The following is a 24937-nucleotide window of genomic DNA, read 5'->3' as shown; positions in this document are numbered from 1 at the left end:
ATGTGATAAGTCCAGGAACATGTAAATACACATATTTAGACATTGCATTGACATGTTAAAATGCATTCATTTCACTATCACAGTTAGGAAAATGCTGTGGTGCTGGAAGAGATTTTCAGTGACACAATCCAAATGAGTTAAAATATTAACAGTAGACAATATTGATCAGCTTTGTAAATAGAATTTCAGGACCTGGTCATCTGCCTTGCTCCTTGTGCAACTGCCCCTGCCCCGCCATATTAGACTCAGCATTTAAAGAGTTAGGAACATGCACATTAAAGAGGATGTGGGTGTGTAGCTAGAATGAACTGCAGGTCCCATTGCTTATATAAGGCAATTGAAAAAGCTATTTTAGAAGTTACTATTATTAACTTACATACCACCCTTTATGCGAAGATCCCTGGGCAGTGTACAACATTAAGAACATAATTTACGCAGCATAATAAAAAATAATAATACAGAGCATAACAATACACAACATAAAAATTAAAGAATCATAATAACGGTCCTCCCATATTTAACAAGTCATAGATTATTTAATGTCCAAAGGCCTAAAGAGGAATGTTTTTGCCTGGCGCCTAAAGACATGTAATGATGGCACCAGGTGAACCTCGGGGGGGGGGGGTGGTGGAGAGCATACTACAGACAAGGAGCCACCAGAAAAGACCCATTCTTGTATTTTCATCCATCAAACCTCTCAGGGATGGGGGACATAGAGAAGGGTCTCAGATGATGACTGCAGGTCTGGGTCTGTTAATATGGGGAGAGGCTCAGGGATTGAGGTCTTGTGCTATGTAAGGTTTTATAGGTTAGCACCAGCACTTTGAATTGGGCCCAGAAACTAATTGGCAGCCAGAATTGGCATTAAATTCTCAAACCGTCTTGTTCTGGTGAGCAACTTGGCCTTCAAATTTTGCACCAGCTGAAGCTTCTATACCATTTTTAGAGGCAGCCCCAAGTATGTCAGTGATGTAAACTGGACTAGAATTGTAAACACAGACTATGTTTTCTTCCTTGTTTTAAAAGGAGACAATAGTAAAATTCTGTCCCGCCCCCCCCCCCCGCAGTGTTCTAATTCATAAGAACAGATACCCATCTGTATTTTTGACTGCTCTGCTGTTGTTTTTTTAAACTGGTGTTGATTATTCATGCTTCCAAAAAAATTCAAAATTGAAAGTGATTCCATTTGTACACAGACATTTGTGATTCTACTGATGAAAGTGTTAATTTTCACATGGCAAGGTGCACATGACTGAGCTGGTCAGTGGTCAGGTATGTAGGTTTGATAAGGCCTTTTGAAAACCTAAACTAACTTTCTTTCATTTTCTGTCTATAGTTAAACAGCGTGTCCTCTTCAAAGAGCTGAAAAAGGTTCGTTCCCTGTAGATGACAACTGGCAAAAATGATTGATTCATACATGAGGCACACTCATAGGAGGAAATGCTAGCCCCGTACTGTTCTCAGAAAGGAGAGGAAATGGACTGAGATGGCTGTCTCCTGTAATTTGAAGACCATTGTGAAAGAGAACAATGTAGAAAAAGAAAGTTTTTGGTGTCTAGCCATGGATCATCATAAGCAGCAACATATTTATAGTTAATTTTACATCTCTCAATTAAAAAAAAATCAAATTCCCTTGTCTGTGTGTTTCATTTCAACACCACTCTGGAACTGCCGGCAGTTTTGAAATGTTTGTTTCACATAGCAATAATATTAAAACCTCTAGTAGGACCTTAGTCGAACTGTTTCCAAAGTTTTCTTAGGCATCCAACCACAGAAGGCACACAAATAATCAGCAGCCAACTTCAAGGGGATGTTCCTTTACAGCTACAGCTTACTGGGTACATAATTATATCCAAGCATCTTGTCATACTGGAAAATGTTTCCAGTGAAACCAGTATTAAATTCAACTTCATTGAAGGCTTTTTTTGGAACAGCTAATTAATTTTGCCTAAAGCAGCCATTCCAAAAATATATATACTTGACAGACAGACAGACAGAGAGACAGACAGACAGAGCGAGCTGCTCCAATACTCCATTGCCTGGTCAGCTGGCCTTTCGTTAAGTATTTGTTGTGCTGGCAGGTCTAGTGTAAACACTGAACAACATTGTTTCTAAATTTGTCAGCTGTGTTTTCCAACAAGGAAAATTCAGTTACCTAAGAAGTTTTATTCTTAAAAAAACCTTGCCATTTTGAGATCACAACTTCAGAAATTATTTTGTGAAACATTTATTATAATTAAGGCATTATAACAACATCAAACCAAACTTCATCTCTTCACGTCCCTTAACTGAGGAATGGGAGTGTCTCATTCACAGATCTGAAGTCAAGTATTTCACAGCGTCCTGGAAAGACCCTGCAGTGAATGGTACCCTGCACACCTTATTAGGGGCCAGGACCTACGTATAAGAATGTGTTTGATACAGTTGTCTCCTTTCAGATATATGTAGAAATTGTTGAAATTATACACTATCTTACAAATTGAAAATCAGTGGACCACCATTGTGACAGTGCAGTGGGCAGGTTAGAATAGGTCTTGGGGCAAGTCCTTTCTATAGGGATAGGAAACCTGTGTCCCTGTTGCTTGGACACTAATCGTCGCAATGAAGTTACTGTTCGCCAGCATTTCTTCTAGAGGCAGGTTGGGATAGTAAGCCAGGTAGAAAGCCAGTGCCCCCACAAAGCTGTCACCTGCTCCCTGAAAAGAGACAAACCAAAGTTACTGCTCCTTCAAACGTAGTTACATAGAAAGTCCTGCAAAGGGAAACAGTTTGCCTAAACAAATAAGTATTTTCATGAAATCTGAGTTTGAATATACATTTAAATTCGGATTTTATAAAAATACATTTATGTACATGTGTGCTCTGCAGTGAATGGCTAGAATTTGGTGACGGCATATAAACAGTGATTACTGTAATTACAGTAATCTTTGATTACTATTTTCAGACACTTGTTGAATATTTATTTATTTATTTATTTATTTATTTATTTATACATACCCCACCCATCTGGCTGGGTTCCCCCAGGCACTCTGGGCGACTTCCAACAGAATATTACAATACAATACAATACAATACAATACAATACAATACAATACAATACAATACAATACAATACAATACAATACAATACCTCTATTAAACATTAAAAGCTTCCCTAAACAGGGCTGCCTTCAGGTGTCTTCTAAAAATCTGGGAGTTGTTTTTCTCTTTGACATCTGGTGGGAGGGCGTTTATTTCCCTACCTTAAGAACACAGAAGTAAATGTTGACTCTCATGTATAAGTGACTTAAATTCACTGGTATATTTCTGAGCTTGTGGACATGGAGAATATAGTGATCGGTGGCTGCTACCCATGACCGCTCTGTGACAAAATTACAATATTCTTTCTCCTATTCTGATGGATTGGCTTATTCTATGTTAAACAATTCTCATAAATGTTTTATAAATCGTAATAAAGTTTCAACCTCTGATTACATATTAAAATACTATAACTCAACAGCTTTGTGCTTGAGACCCACCTCCTGCTACAATGAGAAATGATGTTGGCTTTGTTTGGCTCCCTTCTATAAGATAATGAGTTAACCTAGCCATTGTAACAAGTTCTCATATTTTAATAGAGAGGGTAGTAGCTTGTCTCCACTTTTTGGCACAGAGAATTCTTGCTCCTAACCTGTAAGAAATTCTTCATGTTCGGATTGTAACTATGCCTTCACATACGCCAATAGTAAAGATGCAGTGGAATGTGCTACTGAAAAATTTCATATGCTTGTCTTTTTTCTTATTTACATATGAAAAATAAAGTTATCTTTTTGAATTTTCTGCAAGTTGTGAGAACAGGCTGCTTGACTAGGTGGGGTTTTTTCCCCCAGCAGGCTCTCCTTATGTATTATGTTCTCATTCACAAATTTTTGTGTCAAATGATCACCATTCATTGAACATTCATTCTCCAAACTGCAGTACAAATCTGCAAGATACAATGTGAGTAGCAGGGACAAATATGAAACGGCGGCTTAGGGAAAGGATTAGCAACTTCTCACATTAGTGGCATCTGTACAAGATTAGTTTTCAAGGTGCTTTAAGGAGGAGCAATACAAATACAAACATATTTCAGACTTCAAACTTGTACAACCCACATTCCCCTGGTTACTTTCTAGGAGCCATCCTTAGTCTTTAAAGTTCTGCAGCCCAATGTATTAATACGTGCCTACCCACCCACCAAATTTGTAGCAGAAGTGCCTTCATCCTGCTTTCCATGTCTAGTTCTTTAATTCTGAAATCCAGCTGTGCTTCTGTACAGCTGCGGGTTCTAAAAGGCTGTTTGATGCACTTCTGCTTCCTTCAGTTTATACAGCTGGAAATGTAAGCCCTGTGCTGGCTGCCTCCTGTCCCTACTAGCACTCATTGATGCAGCAGCAAAAAAGAAAAGAAAAGCTAATGCTATTTCAGGTTGCATCAACAGAAATACAGTGTCCAGATCAAGGGAAGGAATAGTAGTAATCTATTCCTCCTTGGTCAGACCACACCTGGAGTACTGTGTCCAGTTTGGGGTGACACAATTTAAGAAGAATATTGACAAGCTAGAATGTGTAGAGGAGGGTGACCAAGATGATCAAGGGCCTGGAAACTAAGCCATATGAGAAAGGGTTGAGGTAGTTGGGTATGTTTAGCCTGGAAAAGAGGAGAGGAAGAGGAGATATGATAGCCATCTTCAAATGTATAAAAGGTCTGTAACATGGAAGATGAAATAAGCTTGTTTTCTCCTGCTCTGGAGGGTAGGACCGAAACCAATGGCTTCAAGTTACAAGAAAGGAGATTGTGACTAAACATCAGGAAGAACTTTCTGATGCTAAGAGCTGTTTGACATTGGAATGAACTACTTTGGAAGGTGGTGGGCTCTACTTCTTTGGAGATTTTTTAACAGAGGTTGGATGGCCACCTGCCATGGATGCTTTAGTTGAGATTCCTCCATTGCAGGGGTTGGACTAGATCACCCTTTGGATCCCTTCAATGAATGCACTCTGCTGGGCTGCCACCACCCTTGTGTCTGAGGGTGGTGAAACTACCAAGGCACCCTCCACCGATCTTATAATCAGAGAAGGGGAAGGAGGCGAAGTTTTAGTTCCAGCCTATGGGTCTCGAAGCCTGGGCAAGTAGCAGGCAGGCTATATAAATAAACCCCAAACAATTCTTGCTTTTAATCCTCAACTTGCATGATAATACCTCTTAGAACTTTTTGATTTGTCGTCATATTATAATGCTGTGTTGACACTTGTAACCAAATGTAGGAAACGCTTGTGTTAACACTTGGGAACTGCTTAGTCAGAATTTGTCCACAACTTTTCTGCTGAAGAAACAGAGATGTTTGAGTGGGTGGAAAACCCATTTGCAGCTGATGCCACAAAGTTGTTCAAAAGGAACAGCTTATCAAAGAGCCATGTGATTTGACCTTCAAAGACAATTTTTTTTGGAAGTGAGGTTTTCTGAATTTTGGCTTCATTTTACACACACACACACACACACACACACACACACACACACACAGACAACTTAGTTACTATCGAGTAGCCTGAGCTTGTGGCTTAAGAAATGCTCGTGCTTTCATTTGGTGGGACAGATTTTTGAGAAGCAGGTTTTTCTGCAGAGACTGCTATGAAGATGAAATAAAAGGCTCTGTATCAATAATGATCTAAGGTTATGCCTGAAAACCATCCAACCCTACACATTGTCAAAAAGCAAGCTCAGCCATCCCACTAACACTTGCCCAAATTGGCTTTATTGTGGAAAAACTATTTTAAATATTCAGTTTGTTATATTTAACACCACTTGTGTAACCATCTTTTTTGGATCAGATTTTTATAACTTAGGAAGCAATATCTTGCAATCAGAAGAGTGGTATTCTTACATTCCCATTAAAAACTGTTAATAACTTTCTAAGTACTATAAATAGTTCAACGAATTCTACGTTAATAGAGGCGTTAAGTAAATTCGGATGCCTTGGGTAATGGTTATAAATAGGCAAACTTACATTTAAGATGCATGAAACTGACAGCTGATGAAGACTAGAAGTCCAAAATTCATGTGATAATAGAATGATGGGTCACCATGCCAAGTAAATTTGGACAGTGGGCGCCACTGTTTTAGTTAACCCTCCACAAAAACTTGATCCACCTTCCACTAACACAGGAGTGGGGAACCTCAGACCCAGGGGCAAAATGCAGCCCTAACGGGCCTCTGGGTAGCCTTTGGGGCTCTCTCCAGGCTGCACCTTCTCATCAACCCTGCTTCAAGCCATGAGTGTTTTTGCCTAGGTTTTGGAAAGTGTCCTCGCAGTCTAATAATGCTTCTTGCTTACTTGGATGGAGGTTAGAGATGAGTGGGTGTATAGGACGATTGCCCAGAAGCAAATGTGGCCCTTGGGGTGAAAAACATTCTGCAACCTTCCAACAACAAATCCCACTGAGCCCAATGGTTCTGTTCTAAGCATGACCAAGGCCCCATCTGCACTGTATCATACCACTTTGAACAGCCACGGCTTTCCCCAAAGGATCCTGGGAAATGTAGTTTGTGAAGAGTGGTGAGAATTGTTGGGAGACACCTATTTCCCTCACCATTTCTGGAATTCCCTGAGAATTCTGGTTGGAGTCCTGGGGTGCAGATAGGCACCCTGACAATTTCCCTGTGGGGAAAGTCCAATATGCCTGTGCTTTTAAAATGAAAGTGCAGTTTACAAAGATGTGGAATATGTGTACAGAGAGAAATTATTCTCTGTCTCGAAAGAACAGCTGGATTTTCACGTCAAGATTCCTTGGCAGCAGGTTCAAGACTGACGAAAGGGAATTTTTGGAAACCACAAAATTATGGAATGCATTTCCCACAAGATTTGCTGGTGGCCACTTGCTTAGCTGCAATTTTAATTTTTTTTAAAGGCGTAGACAAAATCATAAAGGGCAATCCCTAGCAAAATCTTATTTAGTCACTGCAGCTAAGAATGGATCCTTCATATACAGAGACAATCTCTCTCCAATGTTAAGGGGGGTGGGGGCACTTTTTATTTTCCTGCTCTAATTTGGCAATAGTAGCTGTATTTTATTTCCTGCTTTAATGTCAACTTGTAAGGGATGTTTTATCTTTGTTGCCAGCCATTTTGAGCTCTTCGGAGGAAAGGGATGGCAAATATGTTTTAAATAAAATAAAATAAAATCTCACCTTCTTTCTCAATTACTCTGGAGAGGTGATGTCTTTCCTAATGGCCTTGAATTAATACCGGCACAAAATGTTGGTCAGCCTTATACAGAGTCAGACTTTTGGTCCATCTATCTCCCTTCTTCTTCTATGGTGATCACTCGTAGCCTAGTAAGATTGTCTTCCATAAACACGGTTTTAACAATGAGTCTGTAAGTGACTGTGGAGGCCAATTCTGGATCCACACGTCCTTCCACACTGGGGACATTGGTTTGGGAGGGGGGGGGACGACTGATCATGGTGTGCATTTGCCAAACATGCCTTCCTCTTAGCACATTTCTCCTTTCCGTTCTGAGTTCAAGTGTCTTCAAAGCTCATGACACCTTTGGTAAAGGCTGTTCTCCAACTGGAGCGCTCACAGGCCAGTGTTCCCAATTGTTGGTGTTTATACTACATTTTAAAAAATTTGCTTTGCGACAGTCTTTAAATCGCTTTTGTTGACCACCAGCATTACACTTTTCCATTTTTAAGTGCGGAATAGAGTAGTTGCTTTGGAAGACGATAATCAGGCATCAACACAATATGACCAGTCCAACAAAGTTGATGTTGAAGAATCATTGCTTCAACATTGGTGATCTTTGGTTCTTCCAGTACACTGATATTAGTTCGCCTGTCTTCCCACTATTGCCTGCTACGCTGGCTGCCAGTGGCTCTCCACAGTTAAAGGGACGGGTCTCTCCCAGCCCTATCTGAAGATGCTGATGATTGAACCTGGGACCCTTCTGCATGCAAAACAGATGCTCTACCACTGAGCTATGGCCCTCCCTTCATTAAAGGTAAAAGGAAAATACTTCTTCACGCAGCACATATGGAACTTGCTCCCACAGGATACGGTGACAGCCACAAACCTTTAAAAGAGGATTAGACAAATTCATGGGAGAGAGGGCCCTTGATGGCTACTAGCTATGATGGCCATGTTCTGCCTTCATGGTTGGAGGCAGCAGTGCTCCTGAATAGCAGTGGCTGGAAAACATAGAAGAGGAGAATGCTCTTCTGCTCAATCCTGCTTGTGGGTTTCTCATGGGCATCTGGTTGGCCACTGGGAGAAAGGGATGCTGGACTAGATGGGCCAGTGGCCAGATCCAGCAGTCTCTTCTTACTTCCCCCTGAAGGTGAGGTAAGGTGATCTTTGACTTCCACTGTCAAATGGGCACACAGCCTTTTGGCTTCTCAGAATTCTGAAATGTTAGGTGGGATAGACTTGTGAGGGACAAAGCTGAGTGAACTCAAACATGTACAAACTGCAAATATAATGGGTTAGTCAGTGGCTCATGAAGCCATGATGGCTTTATATAACAGTCTAAGAAGCTCTTTAAGGACAAGTGCATTATAACTGGAAATAGTCTTATGGGACAGCCTTACTTCCCCTCTGTGAAGAACTTGCCAGCCAGTCCACTTTAAAAATAAAAGGATATTCTTCATTGTACAAAATAAAACACTTTGCCAAAAGGACACTTTGGACTGCAAAGATAAGGGTATGCTACACATTCCCTCAACAACAACACTCAAGCCAGCAGTGGCAACCTCTGCCAACCTCTTTTTCAGAGTTATTTCCTCTTAGGGAAGAGTCATTGTGCAAATCTCTAATAATATTCATCAGTCATTTAAAAAAGAATATGGAACTGGAATCCAAAAGTGTGAAATCAATGTGCAAGTCAAATTCTGCTCTGGTGACCCCAATTGTCGATTTAGGTACTTTTTCTGCTTTGTCACACTAATTGCATTTAAAATGATAGCAAATGCTGAAAGGGATGAAATATATTTAAAAACATCAAGGGAAAATGACAGCTTTAACAAAGTGATGTAATAAAGTCGTGGACAAGACCAGAGCCACTGCACTCAGTGAAAAATGCAGCAGAAAAAAGAAAGGAAATTTACTTTAAATGATACTGTTCTATCCTTTCTGCGTCCATGTGTGTTCATGGTTAAAGGCGGAAAAAGTTGGCTTTGATGGGAGTGATCAGCAGACAAGAGAGGGATACAATTAGTTCCAGTGTCTCTCCTCCCCAAAATACAAATGTGTGTGTTTGTAATGGCAGTTAAACACTTGCATGTAAAGTGTAGTCTGGGCATCAGATCTGGAAGTCAGATCAATGTGAAACACTGCTAACTGCAGTTTTTCCAGAGAAGAGCAGTACAGGCACATAATCTAGCTTCCTCAGAAGCACACTTTTATTTTTACTTTTATAATGTACACTTCTAGACTTTTCAGCTCTGGAGAAATGGTTGAAAGTGCGTGGGGCAATGACTAAAACAGGAATGGGGGCAGTTCCCCCATGATGGTTCACTTTCCAAGGGTCACTTGCCAGTGGCAGTGGGGGTTGGAGGCAAGAGCATGCATAGCAACAAATGTAAAATTTAGCTTTGTGCAGTAGACTAGTTTCTACACACAATCACACACCCCTCTTTATCTTCCATCCAGACAAGCGGGAGGCATCATCGCGGTCCAAGGGTGCAATTCTAGTCAGGCAAAAACAATTGGGTGCAAAGTAGGGCCTGTGAGGGCTGTGGCCTGAAGAGAATTCTGGGGATCAGGCTGAGAGGCCTGGTAGACCACATTTGACACCAAGTCCTGAGGTGACCTACCCTGGCCTAAAACTTTTGAACCCAGAGGCGTGGCTGAAGCCGGTTTCTGATGGGGCTCCAGTGCCCTGCAGAGCTGCTCCCGTCCCCAAATATCAGAAGATATCATGCAAAAGTTTGCACCTTGTCTAACTTTGCATTATTTATTCTCATGATGTATTTTATCACACACACAGTATTTTGACTACATGGGTGCTGGTTGTTTTTTTTAGTGGCACAAACAGCTTTAGATCAGAGTTTGCACTGTTCAATATTTCCAGTGGCAGGTTTATTTTGGGAAGGCTGACATAGTATGGTGGAATGGAGATTAAATCCACAACACCACCATGTTTTGTTGGTCTCCTGTAGCTGTATGTCCTTGTGCTCTTTCACCACTTAGTTCTTTACTTTTAAAGCATTCCTAGTATAGGCTTGTGTAGTTTCATAGCCAAAGGACCCAAGGAAAGTGTCCATAAATTATGTTTCAACTTGTTTCATTCCTCAACAGTAGAAGGTAAAACATGCACCTGGTCTGTTTCAATTCTGACAATCCGCTTCTCAATTTTTCTTTCAATGGCCTCGGCCAACAGCTCTTCTCCCTCTTTTTGTTCCTTGCTGTTCTCTCATTCTTTTCTTCAGTTCCTTTAACCTCTTCTTTTTTGCTTTTCGGTCATTGATATTGTTATATTTGCGATAGCAAAATTCTGTATTACTACTCACACAGTTTATTATGATTATTTTTGAATCTCTGCAGTACCTGTCATTCCACCCAATTTTCTAGCATCTGCAAATATGACATGCATATCTTTACTTCAAGTGATTCATGCCAACGTCAAACTGCACTGAATTTTCAATAAAACAACTGAGAATAACTTCCTGCCAATTGATATTGATCCATGTGACCGCTTACAAGCTTGGTGTGATCTGTTTCAAATGCACCACAGATAGTTGTTTTGGACTACAAATCCCATCAGCCCCAGGTACCACAGACATAGTTTTACTTTTCATGTTTTTTCCCCTACCTGCAGGTTGCTGGAGATCTATCAATCTTTCAAGAGCTCACAATGTTATATATTTTATTGACTTCAGATTGGTTCAAGTATAGTCAAGTATTTGGATTTCTGTTAGAACTCCACAGTTAGGCAGCTACTACAGTGACCTTCATATCTGTGGAGGGCATGTATATCAGTCAGACACAACCAGACCATGGACTGTTGCTAGGAAAGTATGCTAGTGCAATACTTTGCATCAATCCTCAGGAATTTGTACCCACTTCCTGACAGATTTCCTGATGGGTTATTTGCAAACAATTAAATGGTGCTGACTGTTAACCCCATGCATTCCTGAGAGATGAGCCCAGATAGAGTGTCTTGAAAACATCCTACTCCCACAAAGCCATTCAAGATCAAAGCAGAACAGGGATCTGGAGAGTTATCTAGCTTGTGGTGTACCTTGCGAAAGAACTAAAGAGATAGGCAACTATCAATCCTGGGCAATCTCTCCCCTCCCTTCTGTACATTGACCTAAAAAGAGCTCAGTAGCCTGATAATTCTTGTAATCTCTGTAACACTTTGCATTCTTGAGGCTCATCAATCACCCGGAAGATAGGAAAGGTCTCATTTTTTAACAGACTTGGGAACAGGCACAGCGATAAAGCATACATTTTTTGGAAGTGTCAACTGGTTTTGAGGATCCAGACTATCATACATCTCTGATTTCTAAATAGTTAGTGCAACTCTTGTCTTGTAGCACATTTTATGGGACATTCATGAAGGCTTTACTTGCTGTTCAATGCAAGTGTGTGCGTGGTCCTTAGTTGATTCACCTGGTTGTAATTTACCAAACTTGCCAGCTGACATTTCTGGCACGGTGATCTTGTTCTCATCTGCATGTGGCACAGGCCTGCTGACCATGGGATAACCTGTTAGAATTGTTGGACAGAAGATACCTGCTTCATTAGACAGATAAGAACTAAAGGTCTGATGCTGTGCAAACTCCCGGCCTTTAGCCTTGTTGTTGGAACTGAGCACTCAGTACTTCAAGTAGTCAATTATTCTGTTTCCAGTTGGGTTGTTGATTTGCCCAGTGCTGAATAATGTTTTTTTAACAACAACAACAACAACAACAACAACAAATGTTCAGGAACTCTGCACTGTCTTTTTCTAAGGGGGGGGGGGAGAGAATCTCAGTATTCATTTACATTAATTTGTACTGTGATCCACAGAAGAAGTTACCCTCTTTTATCCAAGTACTGAAGAATCTTTGTGAAATATTTGCTAAGAAATGGGGTGTGTGTGCATGTGTGTTTGTGTGAATTGTTCATGCCTTCCTGGTTATGATCGCTTTGATTCTGAGTCAGATCTTTCAGAAAACTATGGATGTGTCATCTCATAGTGAATCCTCTTTTCCTCTGACTTGCTGATTTGATCATTAAGAACGTAAGTACACTTATGGGGAATCAGACCAAGGAGCAAGCATAATTTTGTCTCAGCAACTGGTACTCAGAAGGACACGGACACTAAATAGTAACCTTACTTTCATAGAAGAAGAAGAAGAAGAAGAAGAAGAAGAAGAAGAAGAAGAAGAAGAAGAAGAGGAGGAGGAGGAGGAGGAGGAGGAAGAAGAAGAAGAAGAAGAAGAATTTTATTATTTATATGCCTCCCATTTTGCTGGGTTGCCAGTGATAGCTGTTTATCAGACATATCCAGGAAGTCCACGGTCATCAAAACATCTTGTGCTAGTATATTTCATACACAAATCATGAACTGTATGAAGAAGAATGTTCATTTGCCTGTCCTGAGTCTAAAGCTAATCAATTAAATTGGGCAACCCCAACTTCTGCTAGGCTGGGGCTGATAGGAGGGCACCAGCTTGGAGTAGTTTGGAGTAGATTTCTAAAAACAAAGGCTGCTATCCTGTTTGCCACTTTCATTTTTTATAAAAAAATTTATTAAGATTTTTTACAGATACATATTTAACAAACAAAATAGGTTTCATAACATCTTTTCATTCTATTGCGGACTCCCTCACGTCTCCCGCTTCCACTTTCATCATTAAAAACGAATTTTTCCAAGCAAATTATCATCTTGTTTATACTCTTAAGTGCAATATTTAGGTTAAACTCAAATAAAAAATTATAATTTAATGGTAGACAGTTATTTCTGCTCTGGCTTCCTTGTTAGGATTCAACCAAATTACAGTACTTTTGTAAATAAATCTTAAATTTCTTCCAGTCTTCTTCAACCCTCTCCTCTCCCAGGTCGCGGATTCTGCCAGTCATCTCAGCCAGTTGCATATAGTCCATCAGCTGCATCTGCCATTCTTCCAGTGTTGGTAGATCTTGGGTTTTCCAGCTCTTAGCAATAAGTATCCTTGCCGCCGTTGTAGCGTACATAAAAAATGTTCTATCCTTCTTTAACACGTTCTGGCCGACCATGCCCAGAAGGAAGGCCTCTGGTTTCTTGGTGAAGGTATACTTAAATACCTTTTTTAACTCATTATATATCATTTCCCAAAAGGCCTTCACTTTAGGGCAGGTCCACCAGAGGTGAAAGAATGTTCCTTCATTTTCCTTACATTTCCAACATTTGTTATCAGACGAATGGTATATTTTAGCCAATTTCACTGGGGTCATGTACCATCTATATATCATTTTCATTACATTTTCCTTCAGAGCATTACATGCTGTGAAGTTCAGCCCGGTAGTCCATAACCTTTCCCAGTCCTCAAACATAATGTTGTGCCCAATATCCTGGGCCCACTTTATCATAGCCGATTTAACCAATTCGTCTTGTGTGTTCCATTTCAGCAGCAAGTTATACATTTTTGAAAGTACCTTGGTCTTAGGTTCTAGCAGTTCTGTCTCCAGTTTCGATTTCTCCACCTGGAATCCTAACTTTTTATCAATCTTAAACACTTCCTTAATCTGAGCATAGTGTAACCAGTCTCGCACTTTATCTTTCATTTTCTCTAAACTCTGCAGTTTCCAATTGTCTCCATCCCTTTCTAGTATTTCCCAATATTTTGGCCAATTGGCCTCCATATTGGGTCTTTTTCGGGCCTTGGCCTCCAAAGGTGACAGCCACCTCGGTGTTTTGTTTTCTAATAAGTCTTTGTATCTTGTCCAGACATTAAATATTGCTTTTCTGACAATATGGTTCTTAAAGACCTTGTTGATCTTAACCTTGTCGTACCATAAATATGCATGCCATCCAAATGCATTGTTAAAACCTTCCAAATCCAGCACATCCGTGTCCTCCAGAAGTAGCCAGTCTTTTAGCCAGCAGAAAGCTGCGGCTTCATAGTACAACTTTAAGTCTGGCAGGGCAAAGCCCCCTCTTTCTTTTGCGTCCGTTAATATCTTAAACTTAATTCTGGGCTTTTTGCCCTGCCAGACAAATTTGGAGATATCTTTCTGCCACTTCCGGAAGCACTCCGTTTTATCTACAATCTGCAATGTCTGAAACAAAAATAACATTTTTGGCAATACATTCATCTTAATAGCAGCTATTCGACCTAACAATGAAAGTTTCAATTTTGACCAGCTATCCAAGTCTCTCTTAATTTCAGACCAACATTTTTCATAATTATCTTTAAACAGACTCAAATTCTTTGCTGTTATATTTACCCCTAGGTATTTAACTTTCTTAACCACAGTTAACTCTGTCTCTCTCTGAAACCGTTCCGACTCAATATCTGTCAAGTTTTTTCCCAACACCTTGGTTTTTTGCTTATTTAGTTTAAATCCCGCCACCCGACCAAAATCCTGGATTAGTTGTAGTACTCTTTTCGTACTAGATTCTGGCTCCTGTAATGTCAGAACTAAGTCATCTGCAAACGCTTTAAGTTTGTATTGTTTCGCTCCGACCTGTATCCCTTCCACCAACCTGTCCCCTCTAATCGTGTTCAAGAGCACCTCCAGGACCGAGATAAATAGTAACGGGGAAATCGGACAGCCTTGTCGTGTTCCTTTTTCAATTTTAAACTCTTCTGTAACCACATTGTTAACTATCAGTTTAGCCTTTTGTTCTGAATATATTGCATCAATCCCATTCTCAAACCCCCGGCCCACTCCCATTTCTTTTAAATTCCCTTTCATAAACTTCCAGGATATGTTATCAAAGGCCTTCTCCGCGTCTATAAAAATTAAAACAGCTTTAGTATTTATGTCTGTTTGTAAAAGCTCCAATATATCTATAATATTCCTTGTATTGGCAGACATATGTCTACCTGGGAGAAAGCCTGCCTGGTCTTTATGGATTACTTTGTTTAAAACCCTCTTGAATCTACTTGCCAAAACGTCTGCGAATATTTTGTAATCCACATTTAAAAGGGAGATGGGACGGTAGTTCTTAAGCTGTGTCTTTTCAGTTTCCGATTTTGGTATCAATGTGATGAAAGCTTCTTTCCACGATTCTGGCGCCTTCTTCCCCTCTAAAATTTCATTGCTGACCTCCATCAGTGGTTGTATCAAATAGTCTTTCAATGTCTTATAGTACTTGGAGGTCAGCCCATCTGGTCCTGGTGATTTGCCCTGTTTCATGTTTTGGATGGCCTGCTCAATCTCTTGTCGTGTTATTTTGCCATTCAGAATTGATCTATTTTCTTCTGACAACTTTGCCAGTCCATTTGTCTTTAGAAATTGTTTAATCGCTGCTTCATCTTGTGGCCCTTGAGTGTATAATTTTTTGAAATATCTCTGGAAACACTTTCTAATCTCTCCGGGGTTCTGGATACATCTTCCTTCAATCTCTAAGTTTGTCACTGTGTTTAACTTTTGTCTCCTCTTCAACTGCCAAGCTAGCAGTTTTCCACATTTATTAGCCGACTCAAAAGTTTTTTGTTTCATTAGTTTGATTTTCCATTCTATTTCCTGATTTATCAGTTTACAATATTGTGCTTGGTAAAGTTTGATTTCTCTCAGAATCGGCTGGGACTTCGGATTAAGTCTTAACTTCTTCTCCAACTCCTTGATTTTTTCCAAAATTTTATCTTTCCTTTCGTTTTGTTTCCTTTTCTTTACTGTGTTCTGTTGTATCAGGAACCCCCTCATCACGGCCTTACTTGCGTCCCAGATAGTTCTTTTTTCCACTGTGGTGTTCATATTGATCTCAAAATAATCCTTTAGGGCTTTTTGGGCCTTCTTAGTGATCTCCTGATCTCTAAACAGGCCATCATTCATCTTCCATCTGAAGGAACCGGTTGGAATCAATGTCATGTCCATTCTCAGTGCGTTATGGTCGGAGCATGTCTTTGGGCAGATTTCCACCTTTCTGATCTTAGGTGCCAGACCTCTAGTTATCCATATCTGGTCGATTCTTGTCCAAGTCAGTTGGGCTTCAGAGAAAAATGTTCCTTCCCTTCCCAAGGGGTTTCTCACTCTCCAAATGTCAATCCAGTCCATATTGTCTGTCATTTCAAAGAAGGTCTTTGGTAGTCTCCCATCTTTAGAAATTTTTTGGCTCTGTGACTTATCCATATTGGTTGATACAACTCCATTCATATCTCCCATCATAATGATGTTGTTGTAATCCAGATAGTCCAGCATGGTCTCATGCAACTTCTTATAGAATTCCGATTTTCCTTCATTTGGAGCATAAATTCCTAATATCAATATTTTTTCCCCTTGATGTTGTATTTCTATCGCCAAAATTCTTCCATGCTCATCTTTAAACAGAAATTTAGGTGAAAGGCTCTCTTTTGCATAAATTACCACACCTCTCTTTTTAACTGTATCCGAAGATATAAATTCCTGACCAAGTCTTTTATTTATTAACACTTTTCTGTGGAGCCTGGTCACATGTGTTTCCTGTAAGCAAATAATGTCCAAATGTTCCTTTTTTAAAATGTGAAAGATTTTTCTCCTTTTTCCTGGAATGTTACAGCCATTTATGTTCCAGCTCAAAAGTTGCAGAGACATCCTGAATATATCTGGTTATTCTTGCTGTGGGGGTACCTTATTGTCAGATTTTTGGGGGTCCGAGGGTGCAGGAACCCCCGGAGGTTCAGGCCCTGGGGGTAATCCAAGTCCCTTATGAAGATCTTCTCCGTGTGCCACCAAAAACTTATCTCTATCCTCCGGCGTTCTAATTTTAATCTTCCTCCCTCTGAAAGTAAACGATAAACCTTGGGGAAACTCCCACCTGAAGATGATTGAGTTGCTCCTTAGCAGTTTTACTAATTCCGAGTAGTCTGCTCGAAGATCCAACAGCTGTTTAGGAATATCCTTATAAATTTCAATTCTTTTGTCCAAAATATCCAGTGACTTTCCGTAGTGCAGGCCTAGAATCTTGTCCCTTTCCTCCTTTGATCTCAATATTATCAAACAGTCTCTGGGCTTCTCCTTCTTTATAAGTCTTCCAAGCCTAAAAGCAGATAGTATTTTAAAGTCTTTTTCTTCTAAGTTCCAAAACTTGGAAAATTCCTTGGTAAGGAACTCAGTTAAGTTACCTTCTTCCACTTCTGGAATTGAGCGTATCCTTAAATTGGCCTCCCTGTTCCGAAGTTCTGTCATGGAAAAGTAGATCTGGTGTTCTCCTACTTGTTTGCTGAGTGGTCTTACTTCTTTTTCAAGCTGTCCCAATCTTTGGCTAGTGTCTTCCGCCAGTTTCCGATTTTCACCTACAGCCTCCTTCAATTCTCCAATAGATTGAACATTCTGTGCAACTTGTCCAGTTAGTCTATTTAAACTTTCTGTGTTTAAGTCAATTTTAGCTGATTGCTGGTCAGCCTTTCTGTCCAGAGCCTCCAATTTTTCAAAAATTTTCTCCAAAATAGTGCCACTTGCTCCTGAGGCCATATCTTCCAGTTGTAATTCCTCAGTTTCTCCCTCCCCTGATTGTAGCAGGGAGGCCGCTTCTGCCTCAGGAGGCAAAGTAGTAGGCAAAGCAGGCACAGATGATCTACGCTGTGAGACTGTCGGTAAAGTTAACGTTGTTTGTCTGGTTCTTCCCCTTTTTCTTGTTCCACTCATTCCAAAGTTATCTAAAAGCCAAGGTCAAACTGAATTGTTCCCATGAGAAAATAAGAGCCCAGATGGTAACACTCAAACAGGAGGCCGGGAAAGAGAAAGTAAAACAAAGTCACTGCTGTAAATCCAAAAATCCTCTAGGTGGAGCTTAGAATGTCTTTGGGGAGGAAGTCCAATCCAATTAAAATTAGTAAGTCTGAGTTGATCTCCAAAGATCTTCACAAAGATAAATTTTAGCAGAGTTAAAACTTAAAGCCAAACATTGTCTCCAAAAGTGCTTAGACCACAAGTGTTTCAAAGTAACAAATTCAAACTCAGTATGTTCCAAAGTTCAGATTCAAAGTATCCAAAGCTTGCAGGCTGACTGCTCAGTTACTCAGGCAGCTCCAGTACCTGGGTTTCTTACTTTTATTTGTAATCCAATAGATCAACAGAAGACAGGTACCCTTGTCTCAATGAAGGTCCAAAAAACAGCCACTTAAAGTCTTTAAATCAGCCAGAAACAACAGTTTAAATAGATGCCAGATCAGTCAATGCAAAAAATTACTCTTTGTCTCCACTCCTCCTGCTCTTTACTTTCAAGTTCAGTGTCAGCGGAAGACGGACTTCCTGTTTTTCGTCACTCCGCTTTCAGCCAAATTCACAATTTTTAGAGGCTTTAGAAGTATAGTGTCCAAATTACTCACGGGTTGTTACTTTCCAGAGTTAGCAGTTTCAAGAAGAAAGGTCAGCGCTCACCGGCAACAGCGACGCGGCTTCGCTCCGTTGATCGCGCAACGACCCACAGCGCCGCTACCCCCTCCGCGGTCCGGAGCCCCTTACGGGGTCCCTTCGTCGTTTTAGGGGCTGCTTTTGGCGCCCGCCGGGTCTCAGGACCACAGGCTTCTGCTGCCTGTGGTTTTTCTGGATGGGTCCCCGCTTCGCCGTAGCGGGCGACCCGTTTCAACGGAGCTACCCTCTCCCGTTCAGGAGCTGGCAGCCATTGCCGTTCGCGCCGCCTCCGGAAGTGCTGTTTGCCACTTTCAGAAGATTTGTGGTGGTATGCATCATGCTGGAAGCAGTGTATGAACTAGAAGGCAGTACAAATATTTATCATTGCCCAATTTGCAGATACCAGCCTAAAACTGGGCCTGGCTTTACCACCAGGAAGAGCAAGCCAGCCAGAGGGCAGCAAATTTCCAGCTGTTTAATTTATTATTATACTTTTGACTGCACAGGTGAGGTGATGTTTCACTCTGGTGGAGCAAAAGGTTTAGTGCAATGGAAATTCAAACAAATACTCCAGATTCAGATGGTCAGCACTTGATCTCTAGGCCCCTGGGATTTTCCCACTGCTAAGGAGCACCAACATCCTCCCCCCAAAAGATGAATAGCTATAGGTCTGCTTATCACTCCATGTGCACTGCAGAACATGCAATGGGAAAAAGCCCAGTTCCCTGGTACACATTTCTGTGGGAAGAATAATGTGGTCATTATTTATTTTGCCAGTTTTTATCTTTCCCTGTATACAAAGATATTGAGGTGAGTAACTACTGCATTAATAAAACAAACAAACAAACAAACAAACTATCTCATTTTAAAAGGGGGTTAAGAAATAGCCAAGTCAGAGTGCCAGCAGTGTGGGAGCCATCTAAATTTCAAGGGCAAGGGCACTGCAAGCTTAGGCTGCCACTACGGACGAAGCTCATCTACGCGTCATTGCTAAATGCGCAGTTTCTGGAGTGGAATCTTAAGCTGGGCCTCCTTTGAAAATCGTTGTAACGTGGTTCTGGTTGGTGGCTCCACTCAAAAGGAAGGCCACCACATTTTGCCCAAGTTACAAGTCATCTTCAAGGACATCCCTATGTAGAGTGTATTGCAGCAATCCAAGCAGGAGGTTATCAAGAGCATGGATTACGGTGGCCAAGCCATCCTGGTTCAGAAACTGTTGTAGCTGGTGAGCTAACTGGAGCTGGGCAATGGCACTCTTGCCATGGAAGACACCTGTGTCTCCAGTGACGAGGTGGTATCAAACGACACTCTCAGAATATGCACCTGCTCTTTCAGGGAGAGCCCAGCTCCATCAAAAGGAGCCTGTTCCCCAATTCCTGGACCTGAGAGCAACTATGCCACAGCACCTCCATCTTACCAGGATTTACTTTCAATTTATTAGGCCTCATCATGGCAGCTAGGTATCAGTGCAGAAGCTGCATGGTCTCACCTGACTGATGAAAAGCAGAAGTAGAGCTCTGAGCCATTAGACATGTCCTGTGTTTAACATGTCTAAAGAGAAGCGCCTGAAGCTATGAGAAGTTCCACCTTTTGCCGTGACAGCTCTTCTCCCTTGTTCTACATATACAGTGCCTGGTTCCAGTGACTCAGTAATGAGGGGCAGGCCCTCTGCACATCCCCATAGGCATTCTTTTTTTATTATATCACACACACCCCAGGATAGCCCTGGCAGTGAATGCAATGTTCTGCGGCCGAGCCCTGGTCAAATTAAGGCCTAGGGCTGTCTTGTGTTTGAGCTACAAGGCTCTCTTTAAACTCAGAGGGAGAGCATGATGAGATATTGATTTTCATCAATGTCTTGATTTTATGGCATTGCTCACAATTCCCATCCCTCCAACAGCTGGATCTCCATTAAATGTTTCGTTCCCATCTGGAAGGAGACTATGAAAGGCTTGCAGGCCCTCTCCCCCTTAAAACGAGAAATAGAAAGGGATTTAATTAGGGAGCTGGGTGGCTTAGAAATAAGACCAGACCATGACCTGGGTGGTCTTCCAGCTCTCCCGCTACATATGTTAAGATTGCAAGCAGCACCGTACAAACCCTTGTTTACATTTGCTCAATTTGCTTAAATTACATTTCCATTCATTGATCAAAAAGCCATTTATACTAAGTGGGGAAAATGCCTTTTTTTAATCATATGGTGCTGTCTTGTACTAGTCAGGGCAGGCCCTTGGGATCCAGTATTACAAGGCTTAGTATCTGGCTGCGTGGCAGTGAATCAAAGAGCAACCTTTGGCAACGCATCCATTGCTTCATTATGTCGAGATGATCTTTGAAAAATCTGTGCACCTCCCGATGCTTCATTTATCCTCTCTGCAAATTAGGGATAATGATGCCTTCTGATCTCAAAGGGTAGTCAGATGCCCCAAGGTTTGCAAGGGACTTTGAAAATGCTCAGATGCACAATACAGGTCTGTTAGCAAATAGAAGCAGAGAAAGTCCCCCGCTTTCTTCTGGAATGGTGCCCAGAACAGCCCTAGTGCATGACAAGGAGCTCCTACACAACACTGCAAATGCATGTGACAATTACTCATTCTCCTTCACATTTGGCTCCTTGTCCACAGGAATATCTGCAAAACATATTGACTCCAGCATCTCTCGTCCTGTTAAGAACCATCTGCATGTGCAGAGCTTGACTAATCCCTCTGGCCTTTAAGATTCTATACTAAAAGCTATACTTGTGTTAGCCCCAATGCAACATCAATATGGCACCAGGTCCAGTTCCCATATAATGGAAAGTGAGGGACCGGTAGCCCTGCTATGTAGCAGGAAAGCTATTTGTTGAACTGATTGGATGAGGAACAATCATGGAGCATTCACTGAGTAAGCTTCTCTTTGCTGCTCAGACTTGGCAAACAGATGCTACAGTCAAGCAAGCGCTCTCAGTTGCTCTGAAAGGTTGTGATGGAACAATGGCAGGAGTCCAGGAGGCTGATTATATCCAGTTGTGTCTGGAACGGGAGGGCAATCACTTACTAAAAAATGATCCCTAAAAATTGGAAGGCTGGAAATGGACCTGATAGCTGGCTGGGAAGTCTGCATCCATTGCCGATTTATTTATTTCTTTTAGCACAATTTCAAGTAACTGTAGATTTGAGGCTAGATGGCAGAGATGATGAACCTGAGACCTTCCAGAAGGTATTGAACCACAACTCCCTGCTACAGGGAACCAGGCAGAGGGCCTTCTCGGTAGTGGCGCCCGCCCTGTGGAACGCCCTTCCAGCAGATGTCAAGGCGATAAACAACTACCTGACATTCAGAAGACATCTTAAGGCAGCCCTGTTCAGGGAAGCTTTTAACGTGTGATATTTTACTGTATTTTTGGTTTCTATGGAAGCCGCCCAGAGTGGCTAGGGAGGCCCAGCCAGATGGGTGGGGTATAAATAATAAATTATTATTATTATTATTATTATTATTATTATTATTATTATTATCTGCTTAAGGAAGTTTTTAATGTTTGATGTTTTATCATGTTTTTAATATTCTGTTGGGAGCCGCCCAGAGTGACTGGGGAAACTCAACCAGATGGGCTGGGTATAATCATCATCATCATCATCATCATCATCCCTAAGCACTGTCCATCCTGATGGGAGTTGATGTCCAGCAATTCCTGGAGGGCCACAGGTTCTCCATCCCCGCCCCTTCTGTGGAAAAAGGCTCTGCTGCAGTAGTAGCCACGATACCCAACACGCCACTTTCCACTGTACGTCCCACTGCAAATAAGGTCGCTTTCCTAGCGACAAATGCAAATGCCCTTGGCAACAGAAGCACTTCCTGAAGGAAATACATCCGGATCCCCTGCAACCCATGAGCAACAAGTGCATGTTTATTGTGTGGAAAGAAAAGATCATCGGGAAAGGCCCCGAGGGGTCTGTATCAGGATCAGAAGCTGGGATGATCTAAGGGACCTTGGTCTGCTATAAAGTGAGTCAAGTCAGAGGGGATGATTTCGAGTCATGCGATGTTCGCGGCCAGCCTGAACTTTAGAAAATAATAGATGCAGTGTTAAATAAAATTTAATAGCTGCTGATTGGAGCAGCTGGTGGGTTAATTTATTCTGTAAGGCTCTTTGTATTACAAAAAATTCATTGGATTGCATATTTGTAGGCGAGAAAGCAGAAGGCTAAGTCACAGGGTTATTTTGGCTGCATGATAAATAAAGGGAGCTATTATACTATCACTATCTGGGGCGTAATTTTTTACAATAATACTCTCCACCTCACCATGCTGGTGCGTGCAATTAACCACAATTAGAGCCCAATTGCTCGCCTACTGCTAACAGCTGCCACAGCTAACAGGCTTCTCACACTGTGGTCAAGGCCATTTTTTCACTATAGTGCAAACAGCTATGGTAGGAGAAAGGTTAACCACCCTCCTTTGGTGAACTGCAGAAGTCTCCCTCAGACACTCTGTCTGCCAACTGCTTCATTTACTAGCAGCTGTTTTCTTCCCCATTGTCAGGAGGATAACTGAAACAAAAATCACTGTTCTTTGGGCAAACTGCATACTAGATAGCAAGCTCCGAGGGATATTATTGAATAGCAAAGGCATTTGATAGTATTAGAACCAACCACAGGTTCCACTTCTGCTGATGCACAGAATTTTGAGCAATTAGTCACTGGATTAAGTTCAGTATTTATAACCCCCTGAGTCATAGCCGTTAGGCCACAAAGTTGGGAAACAAAGAAAGGTTGCTGTTTTTTTTTTTAAAAAAAGACTCTCATTCAGGGTTTATTTGCGTATGCTTCCATTTTATTTCAGTAGCCATTGCAATTTCCTGGCTTGGTTCTCATCCAGAATTTGGAGAAACATTAAAATTATACGCAAAGAGTGGGCAGGAGTTTGAGAAGAGGATGGGCAGTGATGAGGAATGTCCTTGGGATGAAGAACGGACCTGACTTCTGTCACAGCCTTATGGTGAGGTAAACTTCACATGTGGAGAAATTGTTGTTACAAGTGAGCAGAATGCCTACCCCAATGCAGCAGTTAAACAGCACTATAAGTAGTATGAAATAAAATTTTAAAATGGCATTTGAAGCAGACCACTGTAGCCATCTTATCAAACTCAGGAGTCTGCCTATCACATTATATCTGAGCTTTCACATTGGACTCGATGGCCCTTGTGGTCTCTTCCAACTCTATGATTCTATGATTCTATGACGTAAAAGCCAATTCTGGAAAACCAATGGAATGGAACGCATGCTCAGCGCTCATTTCCATGTATTTTGATTCCAGATAAAATCCATTTGTAGCCCCCTTAACCCAGAAAATTACAGGAGTAAAGTGACAGAATCTGGGGTGGTACCCTAGCATTCTTTCCTGCTCTTTTCATGGGGGAACAGAAGCACACTCATGTGGAAAGGGTGGGGGAATAGTGATACTGTCCAATGGATGACATTCATTGTTGTGTCTCACCACCACGCCCACTGGTATGAATGAAATTTAGAGCAATATGCTGGTATATCAGTCAAAAAGCCACAATTCCATAACACAACAAGTACTGCAATATGAAAACGGGACAGAAATGCTAGGAGGAAAACTAACACGGTATTTCCATGTTTGAATGGACCGTACCAGTGGCGGCAGTGAATGGAGGTGTGTGGAGGCCTTGCTGGGCGTCTCCAGACTGGTGGGGTTTTTTGCAGGCATATTTGTTTCAAGGTCATTAATGTAATGCTATTAGTGGCGGATTTATTCTACGCTGCCCACACACCATTCTGCTTTACCAGCTGTTCTGCAATGGATCTCCAACATCACCCCATTATCTGGAGGGGCACCATTGAACCGTAGTGCATCAAAAGAGGGACAACCAAAGAACCTGCCCCACCACCTTGCAGAACATTTGTGGTATGAGTATTTAAAGGATTTTGGTGGGGAGCTGTGAATCATGCACCCTCAGAAAATGAAGCGGTATGTCTGCTCCAAAACTTCAGCGGGTGTAAACAATATCAAAAGCAGGATTACGTATAACTGCCCCAATAACACCACAAGCACAAATACTCATGAATGCATAATAACAATAAAGAGAAGTCTGGAGGGATTCATTATGAGTCCCCCACCTCGGCCTGGAAGATACTTGCTTTTTCCAGACGCCACAACAGAAAACACTATTTTTGCAACTCACTACCTTCCCATAAAAGCACTTTATGGAGAATGCGAGAAACCTACACCTGGCACAATATATTCTGCAGCTGAAGGCAGACAAAATACCCCCCACCCCCCGTCCTGCTATCTGCATATAGAAGCCACTAAGACTTGTGAACTGAAGCTGATGGGAGAACATTCTCCACTTTATCTGAGGACACCAGGCTAGGTCATGGGACGCAGGACAGGTGGCACATGAACCTTTGCCCTCCAGCATCTCCTGACCCTCAATATCTCCCACCAGGGGCC

At 41.5% G+C, this 24937-nt stretch overlaps 1 protein-coding gene across 5 annotated transcripts in view; it reads right to left on the bottom strand.

Annotated features, from left to right (window-relative positions):
* Positions 1 to 2211: 2211 nt before the first annotated feature.
* RBKS (ribokinase) overlaps positions 2212 to 24937 on the bottom strand; it is a 70726-nt gene continuing 48000 nt past the window's right edge. For all 5 annotated transcript variants that reach the window (XM_081904335.1, XM_081904337.1, XM_081904334.1 and 2 more), the window contains one exon: positions 2212 to 2696. In XM_081904335.1, coding sequence (XP_081760461.1) covers positions 2523 to 2696 — 174 coding nt within the window. In that variant the 3' untranslated portion in view covers positions 2212 to 2522. The remainder of the gene's footprint in view (positions 2697 to 24937) is intronic.

The sequence above is a fragment of the Podarcis melisellensis genome, assembly GCF_964234715.1.
Source record: "Podarcis melisellensis genome assembly, chromosome: 3".
NCBI classification, from domain to species: domain Eukaryota; kingdom Metazoa; phylum Chordata; class Lepidosauria; order Squamata; family Lacertidae; genus Podarcis; species Podarcis melisellensis.
The sequence above is the reverse complement of the archived record's forward strand: the minus strand, read 5'-3'. Positions and strand labels throughout refer to the sequence as shown.